The sequence below is a fragment of the Podarcis cretensis genome, assembly GCF_951804945.1.
Source record: "Podarcis cretensis genome assembly, chromosome: 1".
In the NCBI taxonomy this organism is placed as follows: domain Eukaryota; kingdom Metazoa; phylum Chordata; class Lepidosauria; order Squamata; family Lacertidae; genus Podarcis; species Podarcis cretensis.
Genome location: NC_137170.1, coordinates 83223136 through 83250567, shown reverse-complemented (window position 1 = coordinate 83250567; position 27432 = coordinate 83223136). Strand labels below are relative to the sequence as shown.

The 27432-nt window shown below is 43.6% G+C and overlaps 1 protein-coding gene across 3 annotated transcripts in view; it reads left to right on the top strand.

Moving 5' to 3' along the window:
- Positions 1–26990, top strand: part of CD6 (CD6 molecule) — a 42818-nt gene extending 15828 nt beyond the window's left edge. Inside the window, exons 2-12 of one of the 3 annotated variants that reach the window (XM_079956447.1) lie at positions 5312–5380; positions 10866–11174; positions 12445–12753; positions 15009–15086; positions 16685–16825; positions 19010–19138; positions 20285–20386; positions 21554–21670; positions 21785–21901; positions 23021–24902; positions 25021–26990. In XM_079956447.1, coding sequence (XP_079812573.1) covers positions 5312–5380; positions 10866–11174; positions 12445–12753; positions 15009–15086; positions 16685–16825; positions 19010–19138; positions 20285–20386; positions 21554–21670; positions 21785–21901; positions 23021–23124 — 1475 coding nt within the window. In that variant the 3' untranslated portion in view covers positions 23125–24902; positions 25021–26990. Of the gene's footprint in view, positions 1–5311; positions 5381–10865; positions 11175–12444; positions 12754–15008; positions 15087–16684; positions 16835–19009; positions 19139–20284; positions 20387–21553; positions 21671–21784; positions 21902–23020; positions 24903–25020 lie in introns of all 3 variants that reach the window. The other 2 variants (XM_079956446.1, XM_079956445.1) reach the window with 2 other exon arrangements.
- The last annotated feature ends 442 nt before the right edge of the window (positions 26991–27432 follow it).

Sequence of the window (27432 nt, the reverse complement as noted above, 5' to 3'; positions counted from 1 at the left end):
TTGCAGAAAATCTGATAAGTAAAAAATTACCTGTTATATATCTGCAGGTACTGCTTGTATATTAGAGCTGATTTGTACGTTTTGGGAGTGGGTTTGCCAAGTATATGATGCCGTTTTTGTGGGTAGTCTATACTGTCACACACCAACTTCTGTTTGCTTTTCCCTTGAGCACAACTTAAGCCATTCTAATTCTGGTGGACCCAAACGCCAAAGAAGGTAAGTCAATTCTCATTGATCTGCTGCACCTTTTGGGTTCTCTGCACTTCGACTGGGAAGAGAAGGGCATTTGCCCCAGAACATCTTGAAAACAGGAGTGTTAAACTCCTGACTTAGCTTAACTTAATACATAACCCAACCCCCAAATCACCCTTGTCGCTGGCTTATACAGAAAAGCGATGCTGTCTTTTACTGCTTCCAGATGAGGTGTTCATTGTGGATTTGCTATATAGTGGTACCTCGGGTTACAGACACTTCTTATATATATATTTTTTTAAATTTTCCAATAAAAACAAATTTATAACACAATTAAACATTGTGTTATAACATTGTGTTAAACATCACACGTCTTTTTTCTTTAGACTTCCATCAACATGTCTGATAATTTTCCGTAGTTATTACATATCTTCACATTTCTTCATTTATATTGCACTATGTATATCTTATCTTACCATGTTATTTAAACAATATTTCTACCAAACCTTCTTACAGAGCTTCTTGGAAACTTACAAACGTTATATCATTATCACAAATATTTTTAATATATTCCAGTCCTCAGTGAATCTTTGGTCCCGTCGGTTGCGAATCCTCCCTGTTAATCTGTCCAGTTCTGCATAATCCATTAATTTCATTCTCCATTCTTCAATCGTGGGCATTTCTTCTTGTTTCCATTTCTGGGCCACAAGAGTTCTAGCTACTGTTACTGCATACAAAAATATTTTCTGATCCTTCCTTTTTATCTCACCACCTAAAATTCCTAATAGGAATGCTTCTGGTTTTTTAACAAATGTATATTTCAATATTTTCTTTATCTCATTATATATCATTTCCCAGAAGCACTTCATTTTTTTACATTCCCACCACATATGATAAAATGTCCCTTCTTTCTCCTTACATTTCCAACATTTATTACTCACCTTATACATCTTACTTAATTTGACTGCTGTTATATACCATCGATATATCATTTTCATAACATTTTCTTTAATTGTGGTGCATGCTGTAAATCTCATCCTTTCCTTTCATAATTTTATCCAATCATTAAATTGAATGTTCTGTCCAAAATCTTTGGCCCATTGAATCATAACAGATTTAACCTCTTCATCCTTCAAATGCCATTCTAATAGTAATTTATACATCATAGATAAATTTTTAACTTCATTATTCAATACTTCTCGTTGAAACCTAGATTCTTTTTCAAAATAGCCTCTTTCTGCAATCTCTTTTCTAAACATTTCATTAATCTGAAAGTAATGCAGCCAATCATTTACATGTTCTTTCACTTCTTCATATGGTTTCATTTTCCACTTACTTCCTTCTTTCTCAATTAAACTCCCATATGTTATCCACCTCCTAGTCATATTGATCTTTTTAACACTCATCACCTCTAATGGTGATAGCCAATGTGGGATTTTTGGTTCCAGTAGATTTTTATACCTACCCCATACCTCAATCAGATATCCTCTAATAATATGATTTTCAAAACCTTTATGCACTCATTTCTTTTCGTACCATAAATATGCGTGCCAACGGAATCTATTATCACATCCTTCCAAATCTAACAAATCTGTATTTTCTAATTTCATCCATTCTTTCAACCAACATATACATGATGCTTCATAGTATAACCTCAAATCTGGCAGGGCAAAGCCTCCCCTCTCTTTTAAATCTGTTAACAACTTAAATTTTATTCTCGGCTTTTTGCTCTGCCAGATATATCTTGAAATTACTTTTTGCCATTCTTTAAATATTGCTACTCCTTTAATTATTGGAATTGCTTGGAACAGAAACAACATTTTCGGTAACACACTCATTTTTATCGTTACAATTCTTACCAAAAATGATAATTTCATTCTACCCCACACCTCTAAATCTCGTTTAACTTTATTCCATACTGGTACATAGTTATTTTGAAACAAATCAATATTCCTGGAAGTCAATACAATCCCTAAATATTTCACTTTCTTTACCAACTCAATCTGTGTCTGTTGCTGTATTCTTTCACTAATTTCTTGGTCTATGTTTCTCACCATTATTTTGGTTTTTTTCTTATTCAATTTAAACCCAGCCACCTGTCCAAATTCTTCCATTTCTTTTGGTACCTCTTTAGTACTCTCTATAGAATCTTCTATCATTATAACCAAGTCATCAGCATACGCCTTTACTTTATATTGATTACGGCCAACTGATACCCCTTTTATCTGATCATTGTTTATTATTGAACTTAATAGGACTTCCAGGACCGATATGAATAGCAATGGTGATAGAGGACACCCTTGTCTTGTACCCTTGGTTATTGGGTTACAGACACTTCAGGTTACAGACTCCGCTAACCCAGAAATAGTACCTCAAGTTAAGAACTTTGCTTCAGGATGAGAACAGAAATCGTGTGGCGGCGGCGCAGCAGCAGCAGCAGGAGGCCCCATTAGCTAAAGTGGTTCCTCACGTTAAGAACAGTTTCAGGTTAAGAACGGACCTCCAGAACAAATTAAGTTCTTAACCAGAGGTACCACTGTACCTTGTTCACTCATATTTTACAGCAGTGGTGGGGTGGTCTACATGATGTAGGTTTCTTCCAGGTGGGTAGTTCCTAACACTATTCATTCATTACTCTTCCATTGTAAGCTCTGTGCAGAATTGCAACAGACTTGCCTATCTGCTAGGAGTGTCACAGTTTTGCATGTGAACATCATCTAATGTTCCATCCACATTAGTGGATATGACATAGTCCTGTGGCTGGGGAAGAAAAGGGTACAATTCAGCTGAGCATACATATGTGTTTGTGTGTGTGTGTGTGTACACACACACACACATTTAATTTTTAAATAAATGGATAAATCTTACATCCAGACCCCTCTCTGCGCACATGTGCGTTCGTTCGTGTGTGTGTGTGTGTGTGTGCACGCACACACACACACACACACACACACACACACACAAAGCCAGCCAATAAATCTCACCCTGCATTCCAAGGGCATCTGCTTGGACAACAGAAAGCTGACTATAGTTGTTTCTAGACAAGGTATTTGTTTTGGAATTGTCATGCGTCATTAATTCACAGTTTTTACAGGGTGTCCAGACAACATAGTAATCTTTTTATGATCAGTCCTTGTTTCCTCAGCAATTGTGGGAAGGAACCTTGCAAACATCGCATGAAGTTCAACACGCACAAAACACAAAACTTTGCAAGTGTAGAAACACTGCTGCAATTCTGCATGTAGACAAAGAGCAATGAACACATAGTGTTGAGAATTGCCTGTCGAGAAGCAGCCTATGATACCATCCATCTACATTTCATGAAGAATATAGAAATCATTCATCAAATCAGAGGTTTAAACAGATGTGGTGCCATTTTTGTGGCATTCTCATTGACAATGGCCGAAATGTCACAAAAGGAAAAGGCATCTTGGGTAACTGAGTTGTAAATATTAATAGATGTTCTATAACATTTTAAATATTCCCCAAATTGTGAAACTCAATTTTGTGGTGGTAGTGCATGAAATTGAAGACTGGCTCTAAAAGGTGCATTTGATACAGATATGATAATTTCACCGATGGTCTTGATATGCTGTTTGCACTTGAGTTTCGCAATGCCGATTTGCTTAATGTTGTTATTTCACGTTTCATGTAATTCAGGGCTGGTGTAAACTGCAAATATTGTTTTACAAAATATTTTCTGATTTTCAGCAACAGACAAAATAAAAGAACAGGATGCTGGCTTCAAATCTGCTGGAATAAATATCAAGGATTTGAATAGTGAAGAATAAGTTTGTATTTATAAGGCAGTTTCATTTAAATTGAAAACTTCATTTATTAATGCAAATATGATCACTTAACAAACTTTAAAAAATAAATTTCCAGAAAAAAATGAAAAGAAAAATGTATCAAAAATCAGATTCCACTGAGACTGTATTTTAACTCTGTGTTAATAATATACGTATCTAAGCGTTATCCCTCCTGCTGCAGTCTCTACTTTTAAGATTGATTTTTGGAACATACAGTTTATGTGCAGTTTCCACAATGAACTGCATTTTGGTAGCATTGTATTTTATCCCTATGGGTTTTATATGCTTGTTGAATGCAAGAAGATAACTGAAATTTTGATATTTATGAAAAGACATACAGTGGTACCTCGGTTTAAGAACAGTCCTATTTACGAACTATTCGGTTTACGAACTCCGCAAAACCAGAAGTAGTGTCCCGGTTTGCGAACTTTACCTTAGTCTAAGAATGGAACCCGAACGGTGGAAGGGAGGACTCATTAGGGAAAGCGCACCTCAGTTTAAGAACGGTTTCGGTTTAAGAATGGACGTCCAGAATGGATTAAGTTTGTAAACCGAGGTACCACTGTATTACGTACTGAACAGCTAAACCCTTTTATATCTTTGGTAGTTTTTCCAGGGCTGTTTCATAAGGCCATTTTTACAACTACTGTACATTTAATCAGTATCAGCTGAGGGAATAGAAATGGGGCAGAAAGTTGGTTCAAACTGAAACACAGCCATCCTTTGAAATTCACACTTCTCAAAATTTGCGATGCGGTTCTTCAACTGAAAAAGGTGTACGAAAATGTCTACATAAGGCGAAATGCATATATCAGTGTAAATAATATACAAAAATGCATTATGTTAGGGGGTAAGTGCTTGCAACAACATGTATATTAGGCAAAATTACACAAAGAAGTGTCTATGTTAGCAGAAATGAACACAAAAGTGCTGACAAATTTTCATGAGGCCTGGAGAGGGGTGGGGATAATTCACATACTGATGTGGATGAACTGAACTTAAGAATTGAAAATTGAGGAACTGAGTGACATTGAAATGGATAGCTTGCCCTAAAACTAGCTCTCCAGCTAGAAAAGAGCCTCCAGAAATATTCCAGCTGCACAGTTTGATCTCTCAAGAAGTATTTACCAATCATACGAATTCTAACTAGCACTTAATTATATTCAGCAGAGACATTTCATATCACCTAGGGCGTTGCTCCCTGGTTCTTCCCTCCACCCCACCCTGATGATGTGCACTTTTTGCACTGGAGTCTTGGAATCAGACACCTGTGATTATTCACTTCCAAATCTCGTCTGTTTTTGTTTCAGTCCAGGCAAAGCCAACCAGGTCTCCTGCCATTGGAAACAGCACTGAAGGCAGCCCAACTGCAGAGCCAGGTAAGAATACGAAAGGGTAGGCTAAGCCCTTTTCTATCTGTGGTGTGTTTCCACGTGGCTGGTTCGTAAGGCCATTTTTACTACTAATACTGTATATTTATTCAGTACCAGCTGAGCGTCAGGTGCTGGGCAGATCCAATTGGGTGTGGGTGATGACATGGTGAACACATCAGGATCAACTGTCAATCACACCCTCCTTCAACTCACCTTTTGATAGTGTTTTTTTAAGATTTTTTTTATTGAATTTTCATTTTTCTACATAACAAATTAAACATTTTACAAACTTTGAAATATCCAGTGACTTCCCTTCTTCTCCTTCCATGGTTCATATTGCATATCATAGTTTCCCACATATTTTACTGTAACTGTTCAAATCAATTTTCCACTTTTACATCAATCAAATATTATTTACTCTGTTGAATTTATTTTAATGATTCCAGCGTTTTCAGTTATGTACAATCATTTTCCATATATTCAATAAATATTTTCCACTCTTCTTTAAATATACGTTCTTCTTGCTGTCTTATTCTGTGGGTTAAACCTGCAAGTTTTGCATATTCTAACATCTTAAGTTGACAATCCTCTTTAAAAGGCACCTCAATCACTTTCCATTTTGGGGGCAACAAAACACAGGCCACTGTTGTTGCATACATAAACAAACTTTTCTGGCACTTAGGAATTTCTGTATAGGTTATTCCCAATGAAAAGGACTCTGGTTTTTTGGGGGAAGGTAAATTTAAACATTTTTTCAGCTCATTATATATCATTTCCCAATATTCTTTCACCTATCTGCATGTCCACCACAAAAAAAAAAAAATGTTCCTCCCATTTCTTTACATTTCCAGTATGTTTCTAATTCTGCTCTATACACCTTTGCCAACCTACTTGGTTTTAAATACCATTTATGAATCATTTTCAAATAATTCTCTTTCAGAAAATAACGTGCAGTAAATTTCAGATCACTTTTCCAAAGTTTTCCCCAGAGGTTTAGGTCTATATTGTGTCCTATATCTATTGCCCAGTGTGTCATGGATGCTTTAACTAGCTCATATTTTGTTTCCCATTCTAATAAGAAGATATACATTTTAGACAGATGTTTATCCTTATTTTGTAACAGTTCTTTTTCAAATTGTGAGCTTTGGTCCAACCCCTCCCCCCTTTTTTGTCTACTTTAAACCTATCATATATCTGGTGGTATTGTAACCAATCTATAACATGGCTTCTTAAGTTCTCCATAGGTTTTAGTCTGGGTTTGCCCCCTGCAAAGTCCAGCAATTCCCTGTAGGTCGCCCATTGTCTATCCATATTAACTCTCTTAATTGTGATTGCTTTGATGGGGGATAACCAGAAAGGTAACTCACCTTTTGACAGTTTGCATTGAGAGACCCCTCTTGAGAGAGCTATGCCTCTCCACTTTCCAGCCTCTCTATTCCCTAGGCTATAAGTTAGCCAGGTCTATTCCTTGCTGGTTACAAAACACTGCCCTGATCCAAAGCAAGTGCTTTTGAATCTTTCTTTTACTCCAAGTCTTATCTAGCATTTGATGCGACTGAATCAGATATTGATGGGCAGAGCAATGGGTAGTCTAATTGCCAAGTTGGCAAGAACAGGTACATCGAGGAAGAAGAATAAGCAATGGATTGCTTAGAGAAGGGCCAGGTAATTAGGAAGTAAACAATTTGATTTATCGTTTGATGGGCATAGTATTAGGAATAGGGTTTCTGTACATACATCCTTGCATCTGCCCGTGGTATCAGGTTCACAAAAAGCACAGCCTTATTAACCAGACACACTACATCTCATAGCGGCATGTTAACTCTGCTTGCAAATGTCAGACGCCTTAACTTACATATGAAGAGCAAGCATGATATCCTGAAGGGCTAATCTATCAAGAACTGCAGGAATGATATTCAGAGTGGATTGGCTTCTTCACAAAGATAAGGACATGAGGATGTACAGATTCTGATAAGCACATCTTTCACCCCACTTCTTGGATCTGGGAGATGATGGAACACATACGGTTCAGAGTAGACACCATCCTAAGACATAATTGTGCATCTTTTGTTTTGGAGTCTGGATGGTCTTGCATTCAGTTCCCATTAGCTTGCTTGCATACAGGGCAGAGGCGGGGTGGGGCGGTCAACTTACAATAGTCTCCAAGCTGTGCAAAAATGGCCCAAGCCACCCCCCACCTGCTGGGATTCCTCCCAGGGAGCAGAGCTTACCTCATCACTGGTTTTTGAGGTTACCTGAGCTCCGTGTGCACTCACCTCAGTGACATTTTCATCAAAGGGGCAGGAAGTTGTGTGGGTGGCAAATTGTGTTGCACCCATCCCACGGATAGAGCGGAGTTGAGGTTGATGTGCTTTTTTTTCTTTAGCACCCACTTCCTGGACTAGGGGAGTCACTTATTCATCACTAAAAAAAGAGAGGATGCAAATCTGCCTAATATTTGCATATGTTAATTCATCTGTAGGGGTGCAAATTTAGACACAACTGGTATAATCTAAAGAGAAATAAAGTACATCTCACCATTGTGGGGAAGATTGTGACCAGGTGAGATGCGTTTCTGGTGTCCAGGGGCTTTAACTGCTAAGGGGCCACCTCAAGCCTCCCGCACCCCCACTTTCCCTTCTTATGGTTCTTTTAAATCAGACAGCACTTCATGTAGAGGACTCAGCCAAACAGAGGACTGTCTTTCTCCTACCTGGTGCCCTTCAGATGTTGTATGACTGCAACTCCCTTCGCCCTTGACCATGGACCATCCCTGTAGTCCAAAATATCTGAAGGCCACCAAGTTGGGAACTCTCTTCTGGCAGGCCTTCAAATGGAGGACTGTAAAAAAAAAAAAAAGGCATATGGACCCCCTATCCTGAACTCATTGGCTGAATCTCAGGCAATTTCTGTAGCAACATAAGCCAGGATTGGCTCTTTTGGCAGGATCAATATTGTCACTGTCTTCAATGAGCCTGTACCATACTGAGGCCCCACTGACAGTTGTGAGCTTTGGGGTTATCTGTGTGTGTGTGTGTGTGTGTGTGTGTGTGTGTGTTTTAATCCTGGAAATACTGTAACTCTCTGAATACAGTACAGAGTCCAGGCCAATAGTATTTTTTATGAGTGTTCAACCCACACATACTTTTCTCCCATGCTGGTTTCATGAATCATGACTGAGGGAGGAAAGCTGTATCTGTGTGCACAGCTCTGAAGGAAACAAATAGGCTCCCCTCCGGACAGCCTCAGGCCGAGATGCCTTAGGAACATAGGAGCAGAGGAGGCAGTCTTATACACTGGTCCATCTAGTTCAGTGCTGTCTACACTGACCAGCAGCAGCTCTCCAGAGTTTCAGGCAGGGGGATAATTCCCAGTCCTACCTGGAGATGCCAGAGATTGAACCTAGGGAAGTTCTGAGTGCAAAGCAGATGCTTTTCCACTGAGCTACGGTATTCTTTTTCGCCATGCTATACTGAGAATGCCTCTCAGATAGAAAAAAAAGTGGGTGGACCAGTCTGTATTTCCCCAACTCTTGGATTCCGGTTATCTCATTAGCTACAGAATCAGAAACATCACAGGGTTGGTAACATTCCCACATGCAATTCTATCACTTGATTTCTCATAACTTGGACCTACTGTACATGTAGAGCAGAATGATGTGGCAATGAGCTGGAAGCATCCTGAGGTGGTAGAGTGAGCTGTATCATTTCATACCGCAGGTGGGGGAACCATATTTTTCAATATGTATATAAAAAAATCCCAAACCTAAACACTCTGCAGTCAGGAAAGCGGCACAGCAGAGGGCAGGGCTGAGACCTCTCTCCCTGATGAGCTACCGTACTTGTTGTTGTTTTACTTGTAGGAAATTTGATACATGGAAAAGCAAACAAAAATGCCATCCTTCTACCTACTGTCTGAGGTGGTACATTCCCCCTTGCCCCTCCAGAATTCTGCTACCTTATTCTGCTGCATGTGCACACCAGACCTTGATTACTTAGCAATGTGGCTGCATCTACCTATGCAACAGAATGAGTTGGTAGAATCCTCAAATTGCAGGTGGGGATACCACTTTCAACGGCTTTTCCACACTTTTGCTTTTAACTTCCTGCACGTAGCAAACTGAGGAGAATGGTTCTAAGTCAAGAACTTTGCACTAGTTTTCTGTCAGTAAGCATTTGTTTTGGTGTTGTTGGTTTTTCTTCTTTCCTTTTTTAATACATGCAGACTGAGCTACAGTCCATGCAACCACCTGACTCCCCCATCTCATTTTGCTGCGTGTGTGAACTGGGCCTGAATAATTTGCAGTTGAATATGACAAACTGATTCAGTTGCGGGGAAGGAAGCCCACATAGCAAAGTGAGGGGAAATGAGGGGATATGAAAGTTCTATCTGTGGGAGGTATCCAACTAAACAGTAACACTAGTACAACATATTTTAGCTGCACAGTGTAAGTTCCCCACCTTCTCCTTTCCCCATGCACCCCCGAGTTGTGGGAAAACCCAAGCAGATTTGGGTGGGGCTGCATGGGGAGAGGAGAGAGTGGGGGACTTATATTCTGCAGCCAAAAGTTGTTGCACTCGTGTAAATGTTTAGTAAGATAAAACCATGGATATATCTGTGAGGACCATTCCTACATGTGATGGACATGCATGCATGAACCAACTCAACACATCAGCTTCATACATGTGTTTATCCACACCAGATCTGAATTTCCCAAGTAGCATAAGGATGTTTGGAGCTTTGGAATGTATGGGCTTTCTTTGCCTTGCTGTTTTAGCAAGTTGTACTAGAATCAGAGAATCATAGAATCATAGAGTTGGAAGAGACCACAAGGGCCATCGAGTTCAACCCCCTGCCAAGCAGGAAACACCATCAGAGCACTCCTGACATATGGTTGTCAAGCCTCTGCTTAAAGACCTCCAAAAGAAGGAGACTCTCCTTCTTGGCAGACTCTGCCACACTCCTTGGCAGCAAATTCCACTGTCGAACAGCTCTTACTGTCAGGAAGTTCTTCCTAATGTTTAGGTGGAATCTTCTTTCTTGTAGTTTGGAGCCATTGCTCCGTGTCCGCTTCTCTGGGGCAGCGGAAAACAACCTTTCTCCCTCCTCTATGTGACATCCTTTTATATATTTGAACATGGCTATCATATCACCCCTTAACCTCCTCTTCTCCAGGCTAAACATGCCCAGCTCCCTTAGCCGTTCCTCATAAGGCATCGTTTCCAGCCCTTTGACCGTTTTGGTTGCCCTCCTCTGGACACGTTCCAGTTTGTCAGTGTCCTTCTTGAACTGTGGTGCCCAGAACTGGATCCCTTGATCTAGATGCTATACTCCTATTGATGTAGCCCAGAATTACTATATTAAATTTAGATCTGTAAATTTAGATATCTATCTATCCATCTATCCACCCACCCACCCACCCACCCTTCTATTTCTTTGTTCTCCCACTGTGTGACTTCTGATCCAACTCTTCTCTGCATCTTTCCTGCAGAAACACGGAAGCTACGTTTGGTGGATGGAAGAAGCAACTGTTCTGGCAGGGTGGAGGTTGAATACAACAGTACCTGGGGCACCATATGTGATGACAACTGGGACCTGGCTGATGCTGGAGTTGTGTGCCGGCAATTACATTGCGGCTGGGCTCTTCAGGCTCCTATTGCCTCTCATTTCCAGAAGGGGACAGGTCCCATCTATTTGGATGAAGTGAAGTGCTTGGGGAATGAGTCTTTTCTGTGGGACTGTCCATCCGAGAGGAACCATGACTGTGGACACAAGGAAGATGCCGGTGTAATATGTTCAGGTCAGCACAGATATTTTCTTCTCTCTGTATGTGCACATGTGCACGCATACATGTGTCCAAGAACTAGTACAGAAAGGAATTCCCGGTACCAGAAAAATGATATTGCTGGCCTAATGTTAACAGCATGTGGACACTGGGACATCCCTGCTTTAAATTTTGTGTCCCATGGATGTGTTTTCTGACAGCCATGTGACAGAAGTGCATCTCTTGTGCAGAGCTAAAAGGAAAGATCAAGCAGAAATCTATTCCTCAAAGATAGACACATATTTATCAATTGTAGCTTAGTACCATCTCAAGAGAAATGGCTGCTCCACGCAGGTTGTTTTGTTTTTTGTTTTTAATAGAGATCGGTAGAAATATATGAAGTGGAGCCCTCCTCGATCAGGCCAAATGTCCCTCCAGTCCTGCATTTTTCACTGGGGCAGCTGGAGACACCAGGAGGACCACCTTTATCTTTTTCAATAATAAACCATGAAACAAACTTTATGTCTCTGATGAAGTCCCAGGCCCAAGCTAGTAGTGCAAGTGTTTTGAGAACCATCTGTACTGAATGTAGCTCCCTTGAAAAACATGTAGCCCTGTTCCTCCTAATGTCTGGCCTACAAACCAGGGTGTCAGCACTTAGCAAGAATAGGGAGATATCCTGCACTGACCTCCACACCTCCCATGGAATCCTCTCTTGGAATGTTTTCCAGAAAGCACATTAGCATAAGTTATGCTAAGCACATCCCTGCTGTTTTCACACATGACACCTAAAGTGACTTTGAGACACATGGTAGCATTTGATGTCTTCATTGCTGAATTGAAATGTTAAAAAGCTCCCCACCCCCCGCTTTGGATGGGAGCTCATTTTTAAAAATATCGTAAGAAGACGAAGGAGGGAAAACATCATTTATTACTTTGGGGCAGAAAATGGAAGATGACAGCCTTGAAACCAAATGGGCATCCTACCATGTCCTTAGCCTCCGTCTGGTCCATTGTTTCTGAATGTTATGATTTGGCAAACAGAAGTGAGACATTTTAAACTTGAAGACATGTTCTGATCAGCGTGGCAATCTCAATCCTCAAATACAGGAAACTGCTCTACTATAGTTCTTAGCATCACACATGAAAATGCCTTCCATGTAACAGATATAGCTCTGGCCTACAAGAAAAGGAAATCACTGGTGCTGATAATGTAGCAGCGTATTACAGCATAAGAGTGGCATTTCCCCTGCTGTTTTATCTTTGCTGATTCTATTTCTCTCCCTCACTCCCATCACCTCCGCAGAGCACCAGGAGTGGCGGCTGTCAGAAGGACTAGATGCTTGTGCCGGCCGAGTAGAGGTTTATTACCGGGGCACCTGGAACACTGTGTGTGATGGCAACTGGTACCAGGATGAGGCTGATGTGCTCTGTCACTCATTGAACTGCAGTGAGAAGGCCTCAGTCCCGAGAGTGCCTTTCAACCACACGCGGATGGGCAAGATGTACTATGACTGCTCCGGAACAGAAAACTCGCTCGCCAGCTGCAGCTGGCTCTACAACAATAGCAATGTGTGTGCTGCCCAGTTTGGAGCTGCTGGTGTGATCTGCAATGGTAATTGCCCTAGCTGGTGTCTCCAGTATGCCTTCTCTTTTTCTCTCCCTCTCTAAGGTGCAGATTTCAACCAAAAAGGTAGTTAATGGGTAGGAACAGGTAAGGACAGGGGAGAACTCTGATTCAGTTGGCGTTTAAAGGCAAAGCTATGTCATCTGAAATTTCCAAAGTGCTGAGTGAACCAAAATGCCACCCTCCTTGGGACTTCAATTTTGTGATGCCATTCTCCGACCAAGCCCTGAACTTAAGCCTGGGGGAAAAGAGAAACCGAGAGCAACTGAAACAGGCAGATATGAACATCAGAAGATCCTGCTGGATCAGGCCAGTGGCCCATCTAGTGCAGCGTCCTGTTCTCACAGTGGCCAACCAGATGCCCATGAGAAACCACGGAGCAGAATGTGGTTTCCAGCATTCTGTGGAGGCAGAACATAGCCATCATGGCTAGTAGCCATCATTGATAAACTCTGTGAATTTGTCTAATCCTCTTTCAAAGCCTCCAAGTCGGTGGCCATCACTGCCTCCTGTGGGAGCAAGTTCCATAGTTTTAACTATGTGCTGCGTGAAGAAGTACTGCTTTTGGGGTGCAGTCTGTCCTGGATCTTTCAACGTTCAGCTTCCCTGGATGTCCTGTTTTGGTTTTACAAGATCCCCAGGGACAAGTGATTGTCCATTAATAGTTCTCACCACCATCGTCCTGGAGCTTTCCTACCACCACTTCCCTTCAAGATTAAGGACTTGCCTGCATTTTTGCCTTGCCAGACATCAATATCCATTTAACACATTCTCACCTGTGGACAATCTGCAGAAGGTGAAGCCAAGAATAGATCACGTGCCTAAAAGAATTCCAGCGTAAAGACAGGCCAGATTTAGATCACTAGCTGAAATGGAGACAGAAATCCCACCTGGAGCCTGGGATTCTTCCCCCTGCAGGCATAGCCGATCATGTTGGTGAACTGAGCTATTTGTTCCCCATTTGCTACCAGTCCAAAAAATGATCCAAGTGCTTCCATGAGGCACCTTAATGACTAGCAAATTTATTATGGCATAACCTTTCATAAACTCGGGCCCTCTTCATTGGATGCATAAAATAAAATCTTAATTGGTAGGTATATAAAGAAGAAAAATGGTAAGGTGGGATCTGAATAGCAATCAGGTGCAGAAATCTCACCGAGTGATAATTAGAGCTTAACGAGGCACACCATTAAACCCTTTACAGCAGCAGGCTGGTGTCAGTTGCTGAGATGAGTGAACAACATATAGCAATAGAGTGGAACCTCTGTTTTTGAGTGTCTCAGAAGCCGAATGCTTCAGAACCTATACGCCAAAAACCCGGAAGTAAATGCTTCCATTTTCAAACACACCTCGGAAGCTGAATGGCTTCCGCTGCATGTTTTTCAATTTTCTCAGTGGAAATTTCCAACAGCCCTTTGTGCCTCAGTTGTTGAACATTTCGGAAGTCAAACCGTCTTGCAGAACGGATTACGTTCAACAACCAAGCTTCCACTGTAGCAGGATCTGTCAATTTCAGTTTTCTTGGTTTCTCATTTTTCCATTATTGAATTCATTTCACCACAATTTGCAGTGATTTGCGTGGAAAGAGGAGTGGTTGAAATCTATGCCATGCCAGCCCAATACAGATAGTAGCCACAGGGTCCAAGCAAGGGGTCCCTTCTGGTTTCCCTGCTTCAGCAGGGACTTCATGTCATGATGCTGTTTGGCTTCCCTGAAGGGAGTGATTGAGATGTCACTTGGCAACAGACCCACCCACCACCTGAAAATGCCCTGGTTGCGTTGCAGAGTAGCTAGGTAGCTGGTTTGATGGTGCAGAAGCCGCTGTCACAACATGTATTACAGTCTAAAGGAGCTTCCAGTTCTCTCTGTTTTACCCCAAGCCTGCAATGGGCTTTACCCAACACTGTTTCCTACTGATCTGCATGGCTGCCGGGTGCTGACATGAAACCAGCACAGGCTGCTTAGTCTGCCTGAGCTCCATACAAAGATAGGGAGGGTCTCTGGCTCTCCCTGTGCTGCTGCTGATTTGCTTAAAATCACAATAAAACAGAATCATAAAAACTATGTGGGGCGGAAACTAAGAGGAAAAAGCAGGAGCTGGGGGTCCCTTCTCACCCACCCAGGATCCTGAGAAGATGCAGTCTAGACCCTCTTTCTCAGTCTCCTGCTCTCTAACCCAAAAACTCATACGGTCCTAGGTGTTGCTGGTTCTTTACTCTTCTGTGCTCTTTTCTGGATTTCAGGCTCACAGGGTTTGGCAGGCCCTGCAAACACACAAGCGACAGAAGCAGTGACTCCAGTCTCCCACCTGACCAGTCCACGTAAGTTCAAGCCTCAAGGCACTTTCTCCTGCAGACAGTATCGCATCTCCCGTCTGTGCTCAGGCGTTACAAAAGGAGGTAGCATAAAATCATGATCTCAGTTTGTTTGGTCTTGTCTGCCTGTGTGATCAGTACCCATATGAACAAACACCCAGCCTCTAAATTTTCCACACCACACCTGCTGTTATCTTTATATAGCCCTTGTTCCTGGTCTGTGTCCTCTAGGTGACACAGGGACTATGCACAGCTGGGTAACTGAAACCATAGTAAGACTAGTCTTCATCCACAGTGATGCCATGCTACTAAGTTGTTTTAGACTGGCTTTAATATTGTGTTGTGCTTTAACGTTGCAACCTGCCCTGGGACCTTAGGGTTAATAAATTTAATAGTCATAATCATAATCATTGTGATGATGTTACATGCCACCCCAATCTCTTGAGTGGTGCAAGATTCCAGGGGTTCCAGGCACTTAGGATTCGTGTTTCCTTTGAAATGAGGTGCAGCGGAGACTGGAGAGTTAATATGGTTTATTTGCACATATTTACAACCAGAGCCTGCAATGGAGGGGTTCACAGCATTAACACCCCCATAAGGCCTTGCTTCTCTCATAGCTGCAGCCTTGGATTCCTAGAGAAATCAGGCATGGCTCTGATGCTCTGCCTTCCCAGCCGACTGCCTGTTTCTGGTTTCCAGCCGGTTTCCAGCTTCCAGCACAAAAATTCCACTCTCAACTCTGGCCTTTGTTTCTCTAACTACTTGTGAGTTCAGGGAGGGGGGGGGCAAGCAAGCCTGGCTATTCCAGGAATTAGAAGGGGCCCCAGACATTAGAAGGGTCTTGGCATACAGCCTGCTCCCCCCTTCCCAAACTCATAACAACAGCACCAGCAACAACAATAACAGCAACACATTTATGGTATAAGAACAAAGAAAACACAGAAATGGCACAAAATCAAACACAAGCTTAGAAGGCTGTTTCCCTCTTCCTTGCTCTTCTCCCTTCCACACATTAGAGGCAGGGTAGGGTGGGTGGGTGAGTGGGTTAGGATTTGCATATTTTGCATTTCATGCAAATTTTCCAAATCCACACTTCCTGAACCAATTAGCAAATCAGAATACAGCTCTCCTTTGAAATCTGCACTACTTTCAGTTTTGCCATGCCGTTCGCAAACCAAAGAATGCATACAAAAGTGTGCTTATTCATTGAAAATAGCATGCACAATGCATTCTGTTGGGGGAAACTGATTGACTGCTTGTATTTCTATTCCACTTTTCATTCAAATGAATCCCAAAGCACCTTACAAACAATAAATAACAATAACATAATAGCACATCACAAATGCAACATAAATCCACTATGCATAATTGTGTACAAAAAATAACTATATTAGGAAAATGTTTTTGCACAAAATGCGTATATATTTTAATGCCTATGTGGGGGAAAAATCATCATGGGATGAACTGAACTGGGAAAATGGAGAGAAACTGAAATTGACTTTCTCCTCCTCCTCCTCCTCCTCCTCCTCCTCCTCTTCTTCTTCTTCTTTTAAAATTGTCCATCTTTACTACCCACCCACAATTGCTAATGTTTCCATTTGCAGGTTGGACTGCACCTGAGAACTTAGATGTTAGACCATCATACCATATACTGCAAATTCTCTGCATCGTCCTGGGTCTTCTCCTTTTTTTGGCCATTCTGACTCTAATTATCACCGTTTTGCGACACAGGCGAAGGGAAAACGGTACCATTGGTATGCTGGGCATCACCAGCACTACAGAGGGAGGAAACCTACGTATAAATAATGCTATGGGGAATTTGGTGGAGTGGATATAATATACTGTGTTTTGGACAGCTACTATAGGAAGGCTTCGAAACAGATGCCAGATCCCTTCCTGGCAGGAATCAGAAATGCTGCAAAGTGTCCCTGCCATGGATTCATATTGCCACCAAGAAGCTGTCACGAGCTGTCAAATGTTTTCCAGTCTCAGTGTATCCCTGCCACTTCCAGAAGCCTCCTTTATAACAAGTCTATAATGCTTCCTGAAATCTGAAGGAGAGTGCAGATAGATTTCAAGAATAAGGGTTGATTGCAAATGAGACTTAGAAGCCTCTCAGAGAAAAGTGCGTAATTGAGCCACTATCTCTCGGGGCTCCAGGTGTTCATTTTCTCCCCTGTTATGGGCATTTAGTTATATGGATTCATGTCGGAAACTCATTGCTTTTGCTTTAAAGATGCAACATTCAGCCAGCCTGCGGGCTGTTATTTTGGCAGATGTTTGTCCCTATACTTTAGTAGCATATCCCTACTTCTTGGCCCCCTTTTGAAACATTTACATGCAGAAAAAAAATTATTCTGTGCTACACACAATCGCGAAGCTGCTAACTGCAACCAGATGAACAGAACATATCTCCACATTGCTTTAAAAAGCCACACTGATGCCAGGTCTGTTTCCAGACACAGTTCAGAGTGCTGGTGCATACCTATAATGTCCTTCAGAGACCATCCTCTGAGTGCAGGTCTGGCCCATGAGGTAAAGTGAGGCAACTACCTCAGGTGGCAGGATCCACAGGAGCAGCAGATCCCAATGGTGATTTGTCTCCTCACCCCCACCCCAATTGTTTCCAATCTTCCCTCACTCCTCCTTCCTTGGCAGGGATGGGGGTGCCATTTTGGGGTCTGTCTCAGGGGCCAAAAGGTATTGGGCCAGCCCTGTCTAGGTGCCCCTGTCATCAGAGGTGAGGCAGGTTGAGACAGGGGAGAGGGGCCTGCTTGGTTGTGGTGCCCCACTTCTAGGGTGCTGTCTCTGAGGAAGCTCGCTAAGTGCCAATTCTGTTGTCTTTTTGTTGTTGTTGTTTAGTCGTTTAGTCGTGTCTGACTCTTCGTGACCCCATGGACCAGAGCACGTCAGGCACTTCTGTCTTCCACTGCCTCCCGCAGTTTGGTCAAACTCATGCTGGTTTTGGTCAAACTCAGGCTGGTTGTCCTTTTAATGCCAGCCAAATCCCTTTTTGTTTTCCCAACCTTTTAATATGAGATGGAAATTGTGTCTAATCACTATATCTTTGTTGTTGTTGTCTTTGGGGGGTTGCAGTTGGATTTTATTGTTGTCGTTTTGCTATGTATGATGACCACAAAATGCTTTCATGTTTACTTCTTTTATGTGAATGAATGGTGTTACCCGGGCATGCAACTTTGGGCTTATCGACACTTAACTTTCCTCTGTTTTTTCCAGGCACAGCCCGCAATTTAAAGCTCCGTGTCTGAGCACCCACACCCACAGCCATTTTTCTTTTTGCTTCAGAGCTTTTCCTGCGAAACCCCACTCTTAAAAATTCACTGTGCCTAGAAAGAGCAGGGTGAAATGTTTTGCCCAAAGTTGTTGAGCAAGCAAGGAAATTCGGCAAAATCCGATATGGGTTGTCATACGTCATGTCTGACCTGTCTTTAGTTACTATGGAGCTCTATATTTCCTTTGGACCTTTCCAAACGACCATCTCTTTCCATAGTAAATATGTGCAGATGCTATTCTTTTCTTACAGAGCACATCTGTTGGAGGAATATTTCACTTTTCCACTGCTCAGTTGGCAGCATGGGTGTTGATTTCCCCCTGCCCCGGATAACGCAATAGTTACTTATACGATTACCATGTGGAAGTTGGTTGTGAGAATGTCACCTCAGCACCCTCTGAGGAATGGAAGGGAAGCATGTATAGAATGAGGGACCTGTGGCCCTCTAGATGTTGCTGGACTCCTCCCATCAGCCCAGCCCAGCCAGTGGTCACGGATGATGGGAGTTGTAGTCTGACAACATCTGGAAAGCCACAGGCTCACTAGTTCCACTGTTGTCAGAGCGGGAGTCAAACTCCTATCTGTGTGCAAAGTCCCTTTGAAGGGAAGCCTTACAGAATGAAATATCTGTTTTCAGTTGCAGATAGTGCCAATCCCTGTGCCTCAACCGCTGCCCCCATCCTTCTAAATCACATCATGCAAGTCTCAGCCACTGGAGCATGCAACAACTATCAGCGAGTCCCCACAAACCTCCCCAAAGAAGAAGGTATGGGAAGTTATAGCTTGCTGGCATCGCTTGTATCTCCCTTATTCCATCGACCACCTGTCTCCCCACCCTCTCCTGCCTTCCTGGCAGTTACTAGTTTCCATGTTTGATGGTTTGGGCCAGAATCTACGAGACAGTAGCCCATAAGGCTGTCCTTGATGGGCTGCTGGGAGCGAAATGATAGCACTATATTATCCCTTGTCTCATGTGTCTCCCACCTCATAATGGCTACTGAGACACGGTAACCATTCCAGTCTCTTTTTTGCTGCAGTTATCCAATAATGCTGCTGGTTGGATGTGTTTTATAATTATCCGGATCACAACAGGCAGTTTTCCTGAGGAAAGTCCCTACCTCAGAGCTGGTGTTTGCTACTGAATTCTAGTTATTACCAGCCTCACACCACCAGTGATGCTGTTTGTTTTGATAACATTGTCCCTCTCAGGATTCCTCTCAGTTTAACCATTTTATTTTCATAAAAATAGTTATTTTTTTAAAAAAAAACAACAACATTTAAATAGATAATATAACTCCAAAAAAAGCCTACAGCTAGAAAATCTCCTGTACGGTACTTTAAATATTGTATAAATGCCAGTACCCATTCCAAGACGTTTGTGTTTATCATCAACAATGCTCTGTGAATGGTTAGTTAATGTAAGTGTCTGAGAGTGTCATTTTTTAATATTTTGTTTCCCTCTGATTTGACTGGTTACATTTCTCCTTCATGTCTCTCTGTGTTTGTGTCTATCTACAAGCTATCTATCTACACTGCCAAGCAAAGATAGCATTTCATGCATCTGATAAAATGGTTGAAATATTTTGTGCCAGTGAAATGCTATTATGCTGGAGAATTCATAAGCAGTTTGCTGGCAGCTTTGTTGCACGATGGATCATGCAATCTGCCGTGATCTGAGTTTCAACTGGTGCAACTGTTGTGTTGGATTCCTATGTTGTGTAACAATAAAACTCACCTATCCCCTGGCACAAGAGCCCTGGCAGTAGCAGATAGAGAAGGTTGGGTGTAGCCCAGGGTACGTCAGTCCTGCTACATTTCTGAGTTGACCTTGGACTCGTGCCCTGAAGTCCTGCCTGATAGCTCCACTAGCTGGTTCTCCCTGAGTGGACTCATGTTTCTTTCTCCCTTTCAGCAACGGCAGTGCTGCCTACACCCCTTAGTGAAGACTCTGATTCCGACTATGAACACTATGATTTCAGCAGCAAACCACCTGTGCAACTGTCTACCTTCTACAGTGAGCATCTCACCACTGCCAGGCACACACTGCTTTCTTGTCAGAAACTTCCTAGCTTCTTTGGACCAAGCTGTACATCCATGATAATCCCTCGTGATCCTTTGTGGTTCTACTTTAAGGGAGCCAAAAGGATTTGATCAGGACTGGGGGGATGTTTAACCCTTTCCTTTGTGCTGTTTTCCTAATCAAAATTCCACCCACTCACACCCCCCCCCCCCCGGTATGAGACATCCATATATCCCAGTATATATTCACACACACCCCTCTGCTTGACTAGCAGCAGTTTCGGAAGTCTGACTTAGATCAGTATTAAAGGAAAAATGCAGACAAAACGGCAGGCCACACATTTGAATTTAATATTTAGTTAGTCTCTTTAAACACTTCCTTCTCCACCACTACTGTTCCTTGGTGCTGCTTGGCCCACCTGCTATTTCCCTAACTCCCTCCCTCCACAGTCCCTGAAGATTTTCCCATTGCAAACTTTAAAAGCAGATTAAGTGCAGATTTTCTACTAAGAGATGCAAGTTAGACTTCTGTGCCCCACATCTATATGCCTGGGTGATTATGCAATCCACATTCAGAGGCAATTGAATGTTTGTTAGGAGTTGAAGGGGTTGCATTTAGGAAGCTGAGTATGTGCCCAGTATGTTTCTTCACCCCACCCCAATAAAATCCCATCAATGGGTTTGTGCAGGGACTGGGCAGGGAGCAGAAAATGCTCTGCAGGTGTTCAACTGGCCCCTCCCAGCTAGTTGGGGCAAGGTTGGGAGAGAAGGCAGAGAGGTAGCAAGAGAGGGCTGGGGAAGGAGGGAGCAGGAAGGCACCCAGGCAGACCTGAGGAGGAATTGTGCCCTTTTGGTGTGCCTGGAAAGAGGGTGGGGACACAAAAAGCCACATGGGGCAAACCTTGTAAACTTTAAGAGTTGTGGGAACTTAGGGTTAAAGGATCTGCAAGGCTGAGGGTTCACAGGTGTGCAGTTTGAAGACAGCATATATAATAGCCTACTTTCCTGACAAATCACCTTGTTCTTCTAAGTCATTTGGTGGTGGGGGTGACAGTGATATTCTGTGGATTCTCCTACCCCTGTGTTTTGAAAGAAACCTCCTTCTCCCCTTCCCCTGCATCTGGGAGCTTGATGATGAAGTCTGTTTGGCCCCTGCTTTCAGATTCTCTTCGAAACCGAGTGACTGATGAAGACCCTCCCCATTACAATTTTGCAATGCCAGCTATGCACGAAGAGGGGGACAACAAGCACCCCACCTCAGAGGCCTATCCACAAGCAGGTGAGAGCCTTTCTGTACCTTTCTGTGGGGGACATAGTAATTGTGATGCTGTTGCTGATTTCTTGTGGTGGATCCAGTTCCTCACTGCCATATGAAGTCCATGGTTTTCTCCAGCAGGACCTGCAGCTGAAGACAGTGACAGCACCTCTTCTGGAGACGCAGACTGGTATGAGAACATCCAGAAACCAGAGCAACCGGAAAGCCATCCAGGAAACGAGCCTTCCTTTGGAGGTGAAGCATAGGACTGTTATCAATGGAACTTTAATTAGTCAGCTAGCACATTCAAAGGTCATCGCAAAATAAAACAAGGTTGTATCTACTCTGAACGTCAGAGACGAGCACAAACTGATCCCTTCAAAAGTGAGGTCATTCTCTGTAATGAAATTGACACCATCTGGTAATTAAGGCTTTGCAGTTATGGACGCAGGTGGCGCTGTGGGTTAAAGCCTCAGCGCCTAGGGCTTGCCGATCGAAAGGTCGGCGGTTCGAATCCCTGCGGCGGGGTGCGCTCCCGCTGCTCGGTCCCAGCGCCTGCCAACCTAGCAGTTCGAAAGCACCTCCGGGTGCAAGTAGATAAATAGGGACCGCTTACCAGCGGGAAGGTAAACGGCGTTTCCGTGTGCGGCTCTGGCTCTGGCTCTGGCCAGAGCAGCGATGTCACGCTGGCCACGTGACCCGGAAGTGTCTCCGGACAGCGCTGGCCCCAGGCCTCTTAAGTGAGATGGGCGCACAACCCCAGAGTCTGTCAAGACTGGCCCGTACGGGCAGGGGTACCTTTACCTTTACCTTTAGTTATGGAGCATGTGTGGCCAGGCATTGTGTTACACACACGTTTGCTAATGTACCTGCATGTTAGATACAAAAGAGAGATGCAACGTTAAAGAAAAATATTCCACATGAAACCATGGCCAGACATTTGATTCAAATTCAGTAGAGCTGACAGGGGCCATATAGCATTGCTGGGGGCGGGGGGGTCTGACCTCTAGGCTGCCAGGTGGCCAACTGTGGCTTAGACAAAATGGATTCCTATTGGGGACAGTTAAGGGCTGTGGGTGCTACACATCCTCATCTAAATATAGGGCTGCCAATTACTGCAGCCCACAATGCAGGGCTCTAGTGATGGTCAAGCAGAGCAAGATCACCTAAAGAGAGAAGCATGGGGGCCAGAGCTCTCCACCCTGAGAAGCCGATGGTTTTCTCGCTCATTACCCAGCAAGACTTCCAGAGAGGCTTCACAGCTGGATAGTTAGGTCACCAAGCACCTCAGCTTTCCCCTCAGCATCTTTTCCTTATGAGCTTCTTCCTTCTTCTTGGCAGCTGACCTGTAATGCCCTCATTTCTTTGCTTCAGGTTCGACAGCTTCCCCCAGACCTTTGGTGAACTGCAAGGCTGGGCCTGGGAACAGCTCATTTGACAGCAGCAGCAGCAGCGATTATGATGACATGTGGGCCTAAAGGGCTGGGATGCAGCTGGGATGATGCCATCTGTCGTCAGCAACGCCTCCATCAGAAACAGCCAAGGGTGATGGCAAGGCTGAGAACTGAAAGGGACCTACCTGTTCCCACAGTCTGGGCCTCAAGGATTCAGCATTTTGGAAGAAGACCAATTTCCACAAAGATACGTGTGTGTCCAACTCCATTCCCAGGACCAACTAGAAATTTGTTGCAGTCACAGAGCCATGTGTTTATTCTGCCTGAGATTTCCAACTTGTGCTATTGTGAGAATAACTATGGGGTGAAGAAAAGAGCTGAGGTCTCAGATAGATTTCCTTTCCCCAGTTTGTATGGCCAGCCGGCAGTGTACTGTCACAAAGCAGTTGATACACTGACATTCGTACCACCCCAGCAGGCTGACTTCTAGCTTCAAAATCCAAGTAGCTGAAGCAGAAGCTTCTGGCAATAAGCACTGGCCAGTCCCCTTGAATGGTGGTACATCACCAACACAGACTTCCCCATAGCTGCTACCCAGGATGGATCTAAAACAAAATCCTCGCTCTAGGAACCAGAGCCTCCCTGACAGTTTCTTCCTTGGGGAGAGCTCTTAGTTAAATGCAAGGCTTGGATAAGGGTGGGATGCTTTCATGATGGGATTAGTCAAGGCTGTTCCACCTGAAGAAAGCCAGAACTGCTGTTTCAGGGGCTCTGCTTTCTCCCCACTGTGGGGAATGGAGCACTGATTGCCAGGACTAGCCCCACCTCACAGCAGTTTTAGCTTTCCGCTCTGAGGCTTGTGAAGGCCTGTGAGCTCCTGAGATGAAAGGAGGACAGCAGTTCCTTCTGCTACAGAAGCAAATTTGGGGAAGAACCAGAGTTCAGCTGTCAGCAAAGAGCTTTGCCTGCAGTCAGGCCCAGATGCAGTCCTTGGTGTCTCCAGTTCAAAGCATCTCAGGTAACAAGGCTGGGAAGGACCTTGGCCAGACACCCTGGAGAGTTGCTGATGCTAGGCCAGATGGACCAACGTTCTCACTAGATATAAGGTAGCTTCATATATGGTCTAAGGCCAGGGCTGAGAAACCTGTGGGCCACCGAAGAACTCTGACTGTCAGCCATGCTGGCTGGGGCTGATGGGAATCTTGCAATTTCCAAAAAGCCACACACAGCAATGACAGCTGCTCTATGTGTCTGGGAGTATACTGTCTGGGTTAACTGTAAGCCCCCTCCCCCAGCACTTTGTGCTGCACTGTAGCCAGGACCGGAAGTATCTAATGGCAGAAATGAATGTATCTGATGAAACCCAAGCACAAGCATCTTCTATTTATTAAGAGAGTTGCATTCTCCTGAAGCGGGGATCAAATTCTTATTACTCATCCCAGCATGGTAAGGTAGACAGTGGCACTTTTGTGATGATGGCAATTTGAATATCTGCTTTTTATTCTCCTTGCAGATTTTGGAATTGGAGGTGCAGCCTGCGAGGGAGGGGTAGGGGGCTGCTGGGCACCCAGAAGCCAGAATCAAGAGCCAGGGAGCGACTGCTGTTTGGGCTCTACCAGTCTCTGGCACTCGTTGTCTGTGAGGTTCTCAAGGGCCCTGCCTGGTCCCTGTCTCTTTCGGATCTTCATAAGAGGGTCTTAAGTAGAGCAACCCTAATTTACATCTATGCTAGAGCAGGGAGGCATTTCAGAGATTGGCTTGTAGAGTCATCAGCCACATCCATTGCTTTGTCATTATTGCTGCGGGCAGTGCGGAAGATGGGGGCAGCCTGTTTGTCTTCCCTCCCATTAACTACAATTGTTGTTGTTTAGTCGTGTCCGACTCTTCGTGACCCCATGGACCAGAGCACGCCAGGCACTTCTGTCTTCCACTGCCTCCCGCAGTTTGGTCAAACTCATGCTGGTATTAACTATGATAGAGGGGGTTAATTGCACCAGCCCCAGGGGCTGCTGTGGAGCTTCTCCATTTCTGTGGATGGGTTGGGGAAAAGGTGGCATATCTGTGCCTATGTCCAACTTGCCCTGTTTCCACTCCCACCAGTGGAACATCTGTGCTCTTCACTGGTGTGCCAGGGACATTCTAGCAATGTAATGCATTCTGCCAGCAAATTTCTGTCTCTGCCAGCAGAGAGATACGTAATGCTATGCCACTTTCTAAGGCTCCTCAGCCAGCTCTCTGGTGGGGTTAGGTTTCTTCCCTTAGCACATTTTATTTTTCAACAAAGTCGTTTTAAAAAAATATTTTGATGTCTACGCATAAGAATGAAAAGAGTGAATGCAACAAACGTGTACCATGCATGCTATTTATTTTCTATTAAAAATATTTTTAATGCTGCATTTCATCAATAAGGATTCCACAGCAGTTTACAACAGGACCAAACGATAACAACCAACAACAGAACCAACAATAAAAATACGCACAAAATTTAAAAAGAGAGAGGCAATCAAACAGCAACAAACTTAAAGAGTGTTAGAAATAGCAGTCGCCAATCGATAAAACTTAACAGTTAACTAATGCAGTCTGAAATTCAAAAAGGTTTTAAGCTTCCATGGAAAGAGAAGAGGGAAGAGGTTGTGTGAGTCTTTCCTGGGAATTCCAGGAAATTGGAGCTTCTGCCAAAGAACCCCTGCTCTCACTGGTGGTCAAGTCTTACCCCATATGCACTTAGCAGGGAGACGTGATTGGCTGACTCAGGGGCAGAGTCTGATTAGCACTGAGTGGCATTTCTCTTGCATTTAATGCTCCTCAGGCCAGCACATGTTGTGTCCAATATTGGCAAGAAATATAACTCCAATCTTTAAAATGCTCAAGATTAGATCCAGGATAAGTAAGTTGCACTTGGGTCCCTTTAGAATCTATGCATTAATTCATTCCCACTGAAATAAATGAGGACTAAATTGGGATTAATTTTACATATTCCAAAGGGATCTAAAGAAATATAAGTATTTGCAAAATGCATGATATGATTTCTAGAATGCACCCATTTCTCCCACCTTCCTCTACATGTCTCTCTGAAACAAAGCCCCAGCCCTGATATAACAGATGTGACAAGGGGACTGTAAATGCCTGGCAAAGAGAGTTACTCCAAATGAAGAGAATGCTCAGTAATGCCAGCGGATAAGATTCCCTATGGACAGGGAGCAGATGTCAAGTCAGTACAAATATATATACCTTTTTCAAAGTTGCATTCCAGAACAGCGCTGTGCTGCATATCCCCCACAGCAGAAGCACTGCAGACTCGTGATGCTGTCCAGCATAATAATATACATACTGCCTCACATCTATTTATGCTGAGCATCACCTTTTCCCCCAAGGAAGAGAGTCTCTCCACTAGTTAAGTCTCTTGAGATGATGCACGGGAGGGATCTGTGCAATTCAGAAGGCACTGCTCAGAAGAAGAAGAAGACAAAGAAAAATATTCAGAGGCACAGAACAACCCCCTCCTCTTTGGAGTTTAACAATTCCTGCATATTGATGGGATAGGATTTTGTGCCCACTTCTGAGATACTGATTCAGTGCATCGGAGCATCATAAGGTGCTATGTACTGCCTGCACTGATTCCTCCATTGCCTTGGAGATCAGATTGGATGCCCATGCAATCCAGGACACTGTCTTCAACAATAATCAGCAAATTTCCCCTGGGAAGCTCATAAGCAAGAGTCCCTTCTTTTGTTATGTGTCCCCAAGTATCTGGTAATCAGAGTCACACTGCTTCTAAACATGGAAGATTTACTGAAAGTGTGTGGTGGTGATTAAGATAATCCTCCACCTAAACCAATTAAGTACTTTATAGTGCATTAAAAAGTAATCTAAGGGTAGGATTCAATTAAGTTTTACTCAGAGTAAACCTGCTGATATTAATGGGCCTAACTTAGTCATGGTCATTAATTTTAGTGGGTCTCTTCCAGTGGCGTAGCGTGGGTTGTCAGCACCCGGGGCAAGGCAAGTAATTTGCGCCCCCTAACCCGTGGATTTGCACCCCCTAACCCTAACCCCCAGATGTTGCGGCCGGTGCAGCCGGCCCCCCCTGCACCCCCCACGCTACGCCACTGGTCTCTTCTGAGTCAAATGTAGCAGAACGCCACTCTGAATTCTGAGATTTTGGGTATGGTTCCTTTCTCCCATTGTAGCAGAGTCTCTTGTCCTGTGATGTCCTGCAGCCCGTATTGCCACCTAGTGGTCCAGGTTAAGCCAAGCAACTTTCGGTGCAGAACAGCATTAAGGCTAATTGCCCACCTCTGCTGATGACAAGGAACTAGACACTTGGTACAAGATGATCATGCTAAATTGGGTAGGGCTGCACCAAGTAGGAGAGATCACTCATTTTGCTGT